The sequence below is a fragment of the Fonticula alba genome, assembly GCF_000388065.1.
Source record: "Fonticula alba strain ATCC 38817 unplaced genomic scaffold supercont2.3, whole genome shotgun sequence".
Lineage (NCBI taxonomy): Eukaryota > Rotosphaerida > Fonticulaceae > Fonticula > Fonticula alba.
In genome coordinates this window covers 866,631-877,559 of record NW_009242973.1, presented here as the reverse complement: position 1 = coordinate 877,559, position 10,929 = coordinate 866,631, and the positions used below count along the sequence as shown (strand labels likewise).

The following is a 10,929-nucleotide window of genomic DNA, read 5'->3' as shown; positions in this document are numbered from 1 at the left end:
GGGGGCCCTGGCGCGCCCGAGCAGCCGGGCAAGAGAGCGGCGGGGAGAAAGACGCACAAAGACAGCGCGAGAGGTAGAGGAGGGGACATAGCGCGAGCGTCCTGGGCCGAAGAAACTGGGAACGAGGGCCAAGCGGCGGCCGGGCGCGACCGCGCCAAAGACCGGCCGCCGGGCCGGGAGGGCCGGCCCTTCCGAGGAATGAGCAAATGCCGCGAGAGTAGGCATTTCGATCAAGACGCCCGCGGGCCACCCGGCTCCACCGGGCGAGCTCGGGGGCGCGGGGGGGGGGGGGGGACGATGGGAACACGCCTGCGGTTCGAGATCGCCAGCTGGGCAGAGAGAAGGGGCCCGGGGGACGAAGAAAACGCCCCAGGGGGCCGACCACCTCCAGACAGAGCCGCGGGGCGGGGAGCCGCGCCCCGGCCAGTCGCGCGCTTGGGGCATGCGTGTGCGTGCTCTGGAGCGGTGACACCCGACCCACCCGACCCACCCGCCAACACACACACGCATGCACGCACGCACGCCTCAGCGCGCGCCGGAGTTCCCGCGTGCAGTTTCGGCGGCTGGCCGACGGGAAACACAGGTGCCGCCCCCCGCCCCAGGGGGCAGGCAGCCTGCTCTCACTCTCGGGAGCTTTTTCGCCAGCCCTCTTGTTTGGGCTCTCTCTCTCTCTCTCCATCTCTCTCCATCTCTCTCTCTCCCTCTCTCGGCCAGACACGCATTGCGGTTGGCGGAGATGCCTGCTTGTGGGCGCCGCGGCGCCCCCGGCCGGCCTGGAGGCCCGGGATCTTGCGCCCGGAGAGGTGTGGGCAGCAGCCACCGGACGGCCACGATGACATGCACACGGATGGCCGGGCCCGGGCTCCCCCCGCCGGAGGGGGGACCGACACCTCGGACGCCCGGCAGGAGGGCCGTCCGTCGGCGCCTACGTTGACCGCGCGGAACATGGTCACCTCGATGGGGGATTCCCCGTCGGAGCGTGCTGCTCCTTCGGCCCGGGCCCGAACGACGCTACGCCGGGCCCGGGCCGGGGGCAAGAAGCTCGACTCGGCGGGCGCCCGCCGGAGGGGCCCCAGGGGGGATGGACGCATCCCCGGGCCAGAAATAAAGGAAAAAGCCCCATGCCATATGGGGAGCAGGCCGGGGCGGCGCCGCCGGGCGAGGACCCGACCGGCGCCCGGCGCCGGGGCCAACGCCCGAGAGCCTAGGTTTAGATCCTCCCGGAGTCCGGGGTAGGGGGTATATTTGCCGGTCCGCCGGCCCCTCCCTCGCCAGGGTCGGCCAACCTGCATCATCGGCCGGGGGCAGCCGGGAGCCGGGGACCGCGGGGGCAGGGGGAGGGGGGGGGCACAATTTCACGCTTCTGCCGCGGGAACTTGTTTACCGCGCCGGCCAGCCGCGGCAGAATATCGTTTCTCCTTGGTGGGCATTCCCCGGGGAAGGCCCCCCCCCCCCCCCCCTGCCCGCCTCGACCGGATGCTCTGGGCGGCTTTTATTAAACGGCCCCGACGCCCGGGCGCCTCGGCACAAACCGGTCTGGCCGGTGGGTCAGTCCTGGTCGGCTGACCACCCATCTGGTGATCACGTTTGCAGAATCCCCGGCCCCAAAGCCCGTAGCGCGTCGCCCATTTCCGCGTGTACGCGCGCGCGCCCCCCCCCACGCCCGCGCACAGCCCCACACACACACAGGAATTCCCCAGTACCTGGGAGCTACTTCTCCGGATCTGTAAGCCTCCTCCGTTGGCAGACAGGGCGCGTCGGCATCCGAGGGCCGTCACCTGGCTCCTCGGCGGCGCCGGGCTGGCCGGGGCGCGCGCCGGGCCCGGCAGGCTGGCGCAGCCGCGAACCGCGGCACTCCCACACCGTGACTCCCCCCCCCCCCCCTCCCAGCCTCGCCTCCCAGAAATGATGCCACAGCATAGGCCGGCGACGGACAAAGTCCGACAAGGGACCCATGAGGCAGGCAGCTAGAGGCCGGGGCGGGGGACGGGCAGTCGACGAAACTCGGCCCCTTTGGAGGGGCTTTATTCCGACGCCCGGGCGAGGGGAGGCACAGAGAGAGCGAGAGGGAGCCCGGCCGAGGGAGAGGTGGGACAAGCGCGCACGGTGGCCGGCCCCACTGCGCGAGCATCGGGGGGGGGGGCGGGGGGGGGGTCAGAGCTTTTCTCCCACCCGGAAGGTAATAGCCCAGGCGATATTTGGTCATTATTATAAATGTCAATCCCACGCCCAGCGCCTCCCGCCCTCAGCCGTCGGACCTGCTCGATTGCTTGCTCGCTTGTCTTCTTCGGGCCGGCCGGGGCGGTCCGCACCCGGGGGGGGGGGGGCGGGATGGAAAGTGCAGCATCCTCGCGCCCTCGCCCGGCCAGGGCGTCGTGAGGGGGGGGGGGGGGGGGGGGGGGGGATCTCCGGCGCTGGCCGCGCGCAGAAGAGGCCGAAGCAGCGGATGCGGCCACATGTGCCCCGGGCCGGAGTTGCACGGCCGTGCGCCGAACCCTCAGGCCGACCGTCGCGCGGCCGGTTGGCTTGTGTTGCTTCGAACCACCCCCTATCGGCCTTTTTTCCTCCCTCTCGGGCGCGGTGCCCGGCCCCGGGGGAGCATCTCTCCGCGGGCGGATTGTTGGTGCTCTTTTGCCCCCGGGTCGTGGGCGGCGGCGGCGGCGGCGGCGGCGGCGGCGGCGGCGGCGGTTCAGTCATCCGATTGTCGGGCCCCGCCCAGGGGCGCATGTGGGCGTGTGGACGCGCACCCAGCCGCATCCAGACCGCGTCCGCCGGAGGTGCGCCGCCGGCCCGCTGCAGACTGCCGGGCCTGAGAACAGCATGCGTCCTGCCGGGCGGCATGCCGATGCCGGCAGGGGCGGGCACCCCGGCACCCCGGGGGGCGGGCGGGCGCCGGGCGCCGGGCGCTGGGAAACGCGCGGACGCCGGCGGTGGAGCCCTGCCACACGCCCTGGCGTCTCTTTCCGGGGGAGAAGGCCCGGGCGCGCGCTCGTTCACGTATACCGCGTGTTGTCACCGGCGCGGGCGAGAGATAGCCCGGGGCCGGTTTCTCACGCCAGGATTCGCTTGGACGCATGTATGTGCGCCCCTATGCCTCCCCCCTCCCCCCTCGCCCGCTGGCCGCTGGCCGCTGGCCGCCGGCCGCCACCAGCCGGGGCCGAAGGAGGCGAGGGTCCGGGGCCCGGATCACTCCGCATCTGTGAGGGGCTTTGTTTGGTGGTGGGTCGCTGGCGGGCCCCCGGGCCCGGGCCCGGCGTCTGCTCGCGAGAGGCATGGAGACGGGCGCTCGGTCGCATCTGCGCGCGCCGGATGTCACGGCGTCTAGGCGGGCGGGTGTGCGGCCGGGGCCTCCCCCGGGGCCGTCTCTCGCACATGGCCCAACGGACCCCGCCGCGAGCGTCTGACCTCCGGGCCAGGCCACCGGGGGGCATGACTGCTTGGGTACGGTCGTGCCGCCGCCGCCGCCGCCGCCGCCGTTCGCTCCTCTCTCCACGGTGGCATTGGGCCCCCCGTCGAGGCGCGGGGGAAGCGATGTTGGTGATCTCCCGGGCGCCCAGGAGGAGGGGGGGGGGGGGGGAGGGAGCGCGTTGGGGCGTCAGTTGACAATTCCTGCCGGCGGGCCAGCTCGCGCATATGTGCCAGTGGGCGTCAATCGCCGACCCGCGCTGCGCCAGCCTCGCCTGGACTTTAGACACCTCCTGCGAGCGCCAGGGCGCGGGCTCGCCCCCGCCGGACCGCGCTCCCCCCCGGCCGAAACCCTCAAACCGCCCACCTGGCCCGGCGGCGCCCGCCCCCCGGGGGGGGCGGGCGGGCGGGCGGCTCTGGCCCCTGTCTGTCATCTAGAGGTGATGATCCGCCCCACCCGCCCGGGGGCGGGCTGTTCCACCTCGGGGCCTGTCCCAGACAATCTCGCCCGACGGGGTCCCCCGCCCCCGTCGGCACGCACCGCGCAGGCGCCTCCCGAGGACAACCGCGGCCAGGTGGTGGTGGTGGTGGTGGTGGGGGGGGAGCGGGAGGTCGGGCAGCGCGCACGCGCACTCCGACACCCATCCCCGGCCGACCCCTCCCACACAGGACGCCGGCGGGGGGGGGGGGGGGAGCAATTTCAGAATCCGGCTGATCTCCAGATCTCCCAAGGCCCCTCTCTTTGAGCCCCCCCCCCCCCCGCCTTCCCCCCTCCCCCCCCCCCAGATTTTTCCCCCCCCCCATTTCCCCCTCCCCCTCCCCCCCCCCCCCCCCCCCTCCCCCTCCCCCCCCCCCCCCCCCCCGCGTCTTCGTTGGCGCGTCCCCCCCCCCCCCAGCCCCCCAATATCGCGGCTGCCTTCTCCGCCTTCGCTTCCCCCTTCTCCCTCCCCCCGATCCCTGTCCTCTCGCATCCTGCTCCCGTGCCCTCTGCCTCCGCCCTCCCCCCCCTCGCCCCCGCACCGGCCAGCCACCCGCCCCGCAGGACTCCCTCTCTTTGTCCTCCCTCCTCCCGCGCCCTCCCCTGGACGTCCGTGCGCACCATGGATTTCCGCATTGCTAAGGGCCGCTTCAAGCTGAAGCGGCGCATTGGATCTGGCGCCTTCGGCGAGGTGTACCTCGGCATCGATCAGACCAACGGCTCCGAAGTGGCAATTAAGCTGGAGCCCATCAGTTCCGAACATCCGCAACTGCACTACGAGACCCGCGTGTATCGCCTCCTCAGCGGCAGCAGTGCGTGCTATCATGCCCATCCGCGGATCCCGCCGGTCTCCTGCCGCGTGGATGGGCTTCGCCCCCCCCCCCACCCACCCCCTGCTCCGATCATCGCACGCGCGCCTCCCCCGTCCCCTCCTTCTTTTTTTTTTTGACACCCCCTCCCCGATGGCACAATCTCCACGTGTCCTGCGTGTGTGGTGCCCCCTCGCGCCTGGACATGGCCGCCCACCCGCACAGACACCTTCCCCAATGGCGGCATCCCCAAGGTCCATTGGTTCGGCAAGGAGGGCGAGTATTATGTCATGGTGATGGAGCTACTTGGCCCCAGCCTGGAGGCTTTGTTTGACTTTTGCAAGCGCCGCTTCTCCGTGAAGACGGTCCTCCTCCTTTCGGACCAGCTAGTGCGTGTCACGTCCGGCCCGCCCCTCCCCCCTCCTCGGCCTCCCGTCTCCACATGGGGCCTCCCACTGACCGTTTCGTCGTCTTCCTGTGAAAGATCTCCCGCGTGGAGGCGCTCCACCGCGCGGACTTCATCCACCGCGACATCAAGCCCGACAACTTCCTGATGGGCCGGCGCCAGACAGGTATGCATCACCCACCGGTCTGGTGTCCCGGCCGCCATGCTCGTCTACTCACATGTCTTCCTTCGTTTTTTTTTCCCTTCCTCCACCCCTCGTGCCGGCCAGCCAACGCCGTCCACCTGGTGGACTTCGGCCTGGCCAAGCGCTTCCGTGACCCCAAGACTCGCACGCATGCCTACTATCGCGAGGGCAAGAGTCTCACCGGGACAGCTCGCTATGCCTCCATCAACACTCACAAGGGTATCGGTGCGTGGTGCCGTGCTCCCGGGCAGTCGCGCTCCCTCTCAGGCCACCTCCTTTCTCGCGGCCCGCCTTCCGGCTCCCCCCCCCCCCCTTTCTCTCTCTCTCTCTCTCTCTCTCTCTCTCTCTCTCTCTTTCGCTCTCGCGCTCCCGCTCTCTCTCCCTCTCTCTCCCCCTCTCTCCCCCTCTCTCCCTCCCTCTCCCTCTCTCTCCCCCTCTCTCCCTCCCTCTCTCCCTCTCTCCCTCTCTCCCTCTCCCTCTCTCTCTCTCTCTCTTTCCGTCGCCCTCCTTCTGATTGCGCTAATCCAACTCCTCCTCCACCTCATCATTCAGAGCAATCCCGTCGTGACGACATGGAGGCCCTCGGCTACATCTTCATGTACTTCTTGCGGGGCTCCCTCCCGTGGCAGGGCCAGCGCCACGGAACCAAGGCACAGAAGTATGAAAAGATCAAGCACATCAAGATCAACTGCCCCCCGGCCCAGCTGTGCCGGAGCTATCCCAGTGCGTTGCGTCCCTGCCCGGAGGGATTTATTTTGTGTTTCTTTTTCCCTTTTGCCGCTTGATCCCCCCCTGCCTCCCCTTGCCGATTCCTTACTCTGTCTCCTTCTCCCCCCCCCCGCCCCCGTTCCCCGTTCCCCGTTCCCCGATGCCAGATGAGTTCCTTGAGTACTTCAACCATGTGCGCGGCCTTCGCTACAATGACAAGCCGGACTATGTGTACCTGCGCAACCTCTTCCGCAACCTCTTCAACGCCCGGAACTTCGTCTACGACTACATGTTCGATTGGTGTGTGGTCAGCCAGAAGTGGGGCGTCACCCCGCCCGGGGACATGATGCTGGAGACGTACTTCCCGCCCCAGGGGGGCAGCGGCGTGGCCGCCCTCCCCGCCGGAGGGGCGCCCCAGGAGGGCGACTTCCGGAAGGCACTTCCCCCCACGCAGGACGCCGATGGCGAGGAGGAGACCCCGCTGGCGCCCGGATCGGGCACCGGCCTGAAGCCATCGTCGCCCCCGGTGCCGGCCGCCGGGGGAGCCCCCGCCGACCTGTCGGCCTCCGCTGCTCCTGGGGCAGCCGCCGGTGGGGCAGCTTATCTCCAGCAATATGGCGCCAGCAACCCGGCCCCGGCCGGTGGCTCGATGCCCACCACGTCAGGCACCCTGCCGACCAACTCCGACATCACTCTCGGCGTGGCCACCCTGCGGGTGTCTGGAAATGTGCCGGCGTCAGCCCCTCCCGCTGATGACCCGGCCGCCGGGACTGCCAAGCCGTCGGCCCTTCGGCGCAAGCCCCGGCCTGACCCGGGGGCAGCCGTCGATGGTGGCAGCCTACCTGTCGCCGGGGCAATCCCCCCGACCGAGGCACCGGCGGCTGCCACCTCGCCGGCCCTTGTCAAGGTGCGTCTACGTCGGCCCCCCCCCCCCCCCCTGTGTCGTGTCCCTGTGTTCTCCCTCCTCGGCGTGTTCCCTTCGTATCGATTGACTCTCTCCCTTCTTCTTCTCCCTTCTTCTCCCTTCTTCTCTCTCCTTCTTCCTTCTTCTCCCTTCTTCTCCCTTCTTCTCTTTCTTATTTCCTTCCCCCCTCTTGGTACCACCGACGTGACCTCAGTCTCAAAATCCTCCCGGCTCGACCCCACCTCCTTCCTCAGCCATAGAGGCCCCCATGCCGGCTGACGGTCAGGATGACAATGCCCAGCCAGCGTGCGTCCTTCCCCTTTTTGCCCGATGTCCAAATGCCCCCTCCCCTTTCCTCGAAGTACTCACCCTGGTCTCCTCCCCCTCTCGGACGCCCGTCACAACACCCTTATCTTGCAATATGGGCGCGCAAATGCCCAGCGTTCAGAGTCGCCGTCGCCAGCTCCGCCGGCTGCTCTTCCCCTCGTCATACGGGGGCGACGATGCCTCCTGAATGGGCGAGGGGAGGACACACCTGCGAAGGCGGTGGGTCAGGGCGCCTGTGTGTGTGTGTATGTGTGTGTATGTGTGTGTGCGCGCGCGCACCCTCTTCGGGTTCTTGTGCTTTCGTCCGCGCTCTCCCCCCCTCCCGAATGCGCACACATTCCCTTTGCAAAGGGAGGCGAGGGAGGCCGGAGAGATATACACGCGTATGTGTGTGTACGTGTGTGTGAGCGCGCGCGCGCGCGCACATGTGGCACCCCCAGCCGCAGCAGCACCCAGCAGCAGGGGGAGGGGCCCCACAGAGAGGGCCCCGACTGCCGTGCGCATCTTCCCTCTGCTCCTCGCCCGCGCTCCTTCCCATGCCATTGGCAGCGACCTCTTGTATTCTAGTCACCACACTCTCCCTTCCTAAGTCCTTGTTTATACACATTTTGGTCACCCATCCCACCTCATGTGCTATGGTGCGCTCGGGGGGGGGGGGGGGGGGGCATACGAGGTGTGCCCAGTGTATTGCTAGGAGCCAATGTCGAAGCCACGATCAGTGATGACATAGGTCGAGCGTGCATGCGGGGCAACCGGGCTTTTGGCGACGTCAATCCAACGCCGTGGAGCCGACAGCCTGGCGGTCGGCCGGTCGCCGGCGGAGGGCGCTATCCCGGACGGGCCGGCCAGCGAGTAGTCCACACTGAGGCGGGTATTGACGGCATGAGCCCATGTGTTGCCGAGTGCCGCGGTCAGCTGAGGCTCTACCGTGGGGTGGAGGAGGGTGAGCAGATGAGACACGTATGTATGCATGTATGTATGTATGTATGTGTGTATGTGTGCGTGCGTGTGTTTGAACAGGGTGGGGACTTGAGCAAGTAAGGCGACTTCCGTACCAGGAAGTCCATGCTTATCTTGCAGATACTCGCGCGGATGATCGATTCCAGCGTCTGTGCCCTCGCTCTTCGAGGCACGGACCAACACTTGGTTGGTGACGAAGAACTATGCGAGCCCACGAACCGGCGGTCAGCGAACGGCGGCGGGCCCCGAGCGGTGGGCAGACTGGGTGCGCGCAGGTGGGAGGGCAAAAACGGATAGGGGAGGGAGATGCGCATATATATATATATACATATATATATATATATATTGTGTGTGTGTGTTTGTGTGCATGTGCGCGACCAAAGGCGGGGAGCGCACCGGCACTCCGTGGTAGGAGCTGATGTATCTGCGTGGGATCGGGCCACCGGTTAGAGAGGGCGTGTGCTCTAGGTGGAGGTCTGGTGCACGGTGGAAGGATGTCCGTACTTCATGATGGAGGCCTGTCGGCTGAGAAGCTCAGTTCGAGCAATCAGCCCTGACCCGAGGGTGCCGCGATCGGCGACCGGGCCCGACGGAGACCCAGTCGAAGGTGGCTGGTCACGGGCAAACTCGCGTCGAACCAGCGCGGCAATCGAGTCCACCACGACGAAGGCGATGCTATTTTCGATGATCTGGCTCTCCAGATCCATGAGACTGGGACCGGCGGATGGGTCAGCGCGGCGGGAGAGGCACCCGCGACACCGGGAGGGAGGGGGACCAACCATCGACAGGGGCATGCCACGCACATGTGGAGAAGATCCGTCGTGGAGGCGACAGCAACCACGCGGATACGGTCAAGCAGGCCCTCGCTTTGGGGGAACCGTGCCCGAGCGATCTCGGAAAAGCTACCATCCCATGGGTCGCATCAGCCAGCAGCACAGCAGGGGGAACAAATGTGTATGGCGGCTGCCGGGAGAGGCAGAGAGAGAGGCAGAGAGAGAGAGAGGGAAATGCCGGTCTTCGCACGTACCGGACCGGGGAGAAGGCATTCTCCGTGTCAATGTACAGGACCCCTGGAGCATCCGGCCCGCTTGCATTTTGCGTGCGCGCCAGGAACTCCGAGGCGATGGTCATGCAGAGCTGTGTCTTGCCGCAGCCCGAGGGGCCGACCACCTGAGAGGATATGGGCGGGCAGCGGGAACCATCAGTAGGCATTTCAAGGGGCGACCGCATGAAAGGCCGGTCGGCGTACCTCGGTCACCGAGAACCGCGGGAGACCGCCCTTCAGCAAGGCATCCAGTGCCGGGATGCCAGTGGCAAAGAAGGAGTCACAGGTGCCGTGTGAGTTGGCCGGCTGGCCGTCAGCCGGCAAGTGAAGTCGCGACGCCTGGGGGTCGATCGAAGGGGGAGGCAAGTGTCAGAGCTTGCGTCGGAGCATGCACGCATGCATGCTGCGATGCATGTATGCGTGCGCGCACGGGCGGGACAGGCAGCAGGAGGGAAAGATGCACGCGGTGTCGGCGTGCCTGGACCAGTGGGGGCGAGATCTCGAGGGAAACCCGGCGCTTGATCTCCCGGATGGACCTGGTGTCCTCGTTTAGCACCACCGACAGGCGGTAATCGCAGGAGAGGAGGAAATCCTTCCAGAGCAGGCGCCCAGGCCAGTCAGCGGGGTGGCTGCGCATGCGGTTCGTGTGGCGAGGCAAGACCATGGCCGGCGCCATGGGGGGATGATGGAGCCAAAGGAGCAAAAGAAGGGCGCCGGGCAGGGGCCCGAGCATGGCGCACATGGCAGGTAGTCAACCCGAAGGTTTGAAGGCGGCCGAGGGCTGCCGGGTCCAGCAGCGGCCCGCCACCAGGACCGGCTGGCAGCGTGGCGAGCAGGCGCGTGCCGGCCCCGAGGCCAATCGACGCGTGGATATCCAACAGGCCTAGAGGGGGGGCGTGTGCCTCGCCGCCACCGCCAGCGGCCGAGGGAGCGGCCGGGGGAGCGGCCGGGGGAGCGGCCGGGGGAGCGGCCGGGGGAGCGGCCGAGGGAGCAGCCATGGCGTAGTATGCGCCCGGAGAAAGAATGTATATGCGTGTGCGTGTGCGTGTGTGTGCGTGTGCGTGTGTGTGTGTGCCTGGTTGGATGCGTGCGCGTCAGTGCATGTCGGTGTATGTTGGTGGGAGCGGCCAATTTATAGAGGGGCGCACAAGTGGGCGATGGCGGGGCAAGAAGAAGAGAATGTCCGGGGAAGGGGGGGGGGGGTGTTGGTGTTCACGGGCGCGCGCCCGATCGGCCCGGCGCCATCCTGCCCGTGTCCTCCGGGGCCAGATCACACTTTGACACACTTACGCACAAGCACGCAAGCACACACACACACGCGCGCGCGCAGGCCGGGGCTCGCATCGAAACATCGCATGTCCCAACGCTCGGATGATGGCGGTGGTGCCACTCGAGTAGCACCATGTGTCCGTGACACATCACATGCACGCCGTGGTATCACACCCACAATCAAGCGGGTATTAACATTCGCCACCCCACAATCCCGGCGGTGGTTCGTGTTAGCCGCCGGCTGCCGTTTGCGGGCGGCATGTCTATTATTTTCGCATGTCCATGTCGACCTTTCCCGAGCCGGGCGTTGTTCCTTCATGCGCGGTGCACATCCCCATGCCCATGCCCATCGGATGGATATAACCACGACGGACGGCAACATCCCACGCAGGCCCTCCCTGTCTGCCCCTGCCCCTCTGACCGTCCCCGCCCCC

The 10,929-nt window shown here is 67.9% G+C and overlaps 3 protein-coding genes across 3 annotated transcripts; 1 reads left to right on the top strand and 2 right to left on the bottom strand.

The window, feature by feature from the left end:
• The first annotated feature begins 4,303 nt into the window (after positions 1 to 4,303).
• On the top strand, positions 4,304 to 7,840 carry H696_01986 (CK1/CK1/CK1-D protein kinase). Its single transcript, XM_009495886.1, has 8 exons — positions 4,304 to 4,695; positions 4,918 to 5,081; positions 5,177 to 5,264; positions 5,367 to 5,507; positions 5,835 to 6,005; positions 6,158 to 6,897; positions 7,109 to 7,200; positions 7,336 to 7,840. The coding sequence occupies exons 1-8, from the start codon at positions 4,506 to 4,508 to the stop codon at positions 7,406 to 7,408; spliced, it is 1,659 nt and encodes a 552-aa protein (XP_009494161.1). The 5' UTR covers positions 4,304 to 4,505; the 3' UTR covers positions 7,409 to 7,840.
• Positions 7,841 to 7,911: 71 nt separating this feature from the next.
• Positions 7,912 to 8,288, bottom strand: H696_01985 (hypothetical protein; the record flags this gene model as incomplete). The annotated part of the gene is made up of 2 exons (XM_009495885.1): positions 7,912 to 8,136; positions 8,277 to 8,288. The coding sequence occupies 2 exons, from the start codon at positions 8,286 to 8,288 to the stop codon at positions 7,912 to 7,914; spliced, it is 237 nt and encodes a 78-aa protein (XP_009494160.1).
• A 357-nt stretch (positions 8,289 to 8,645) lies between these two features.
• H696_01984 (hypothetical protein) lies at positions 8,646 to 10,224 on the bottom strand (the record flags this gene model as incomplete). The annotated part of the gene is made up of 6 exons (XM_009495884.1): positions 8,646 to 8,892; positions 8,985 to 9,083; positions 9,209 to 9,351; positions 9,431 to 9,565; positions 9,690 to 9,818; positions 9,967 to 10,224. The coding sequence occupies 6 exons, from the start codon at positions 10,222 to 10,224 to the stop codon at positions 8,646 to 8,648; spliced, it is 1,011 nt and encodes a 336-aa protein (XP_009494159.1).
• Positions 10,225 to 10,929: the final 705 nt, after the last annotated feature.

Coding starts and splice junctions, on each gene's coding strand:
- H696_01986 (XM_009495886.1), top strand. CDS start 4,506: ATGGATTTCCGCATTGCTAAGGGCCGCTTCAAGCTGAAGCGGCGCATT. Junction 5,265..5,366: donor GATGGGCCGGCGCCAGACAG/GTATGCATCACC, acceptor CGTGCCGGCCAG/CCAACGCCGTCCACCTGGTG. Junction 6,898..7,108: donor CCTCGCCGGCCCTTGTCAAG/GTGCGTCTACGT, acceptor ACGTGACCTCAG/TCTCAAAATCCTCCCGGCTC.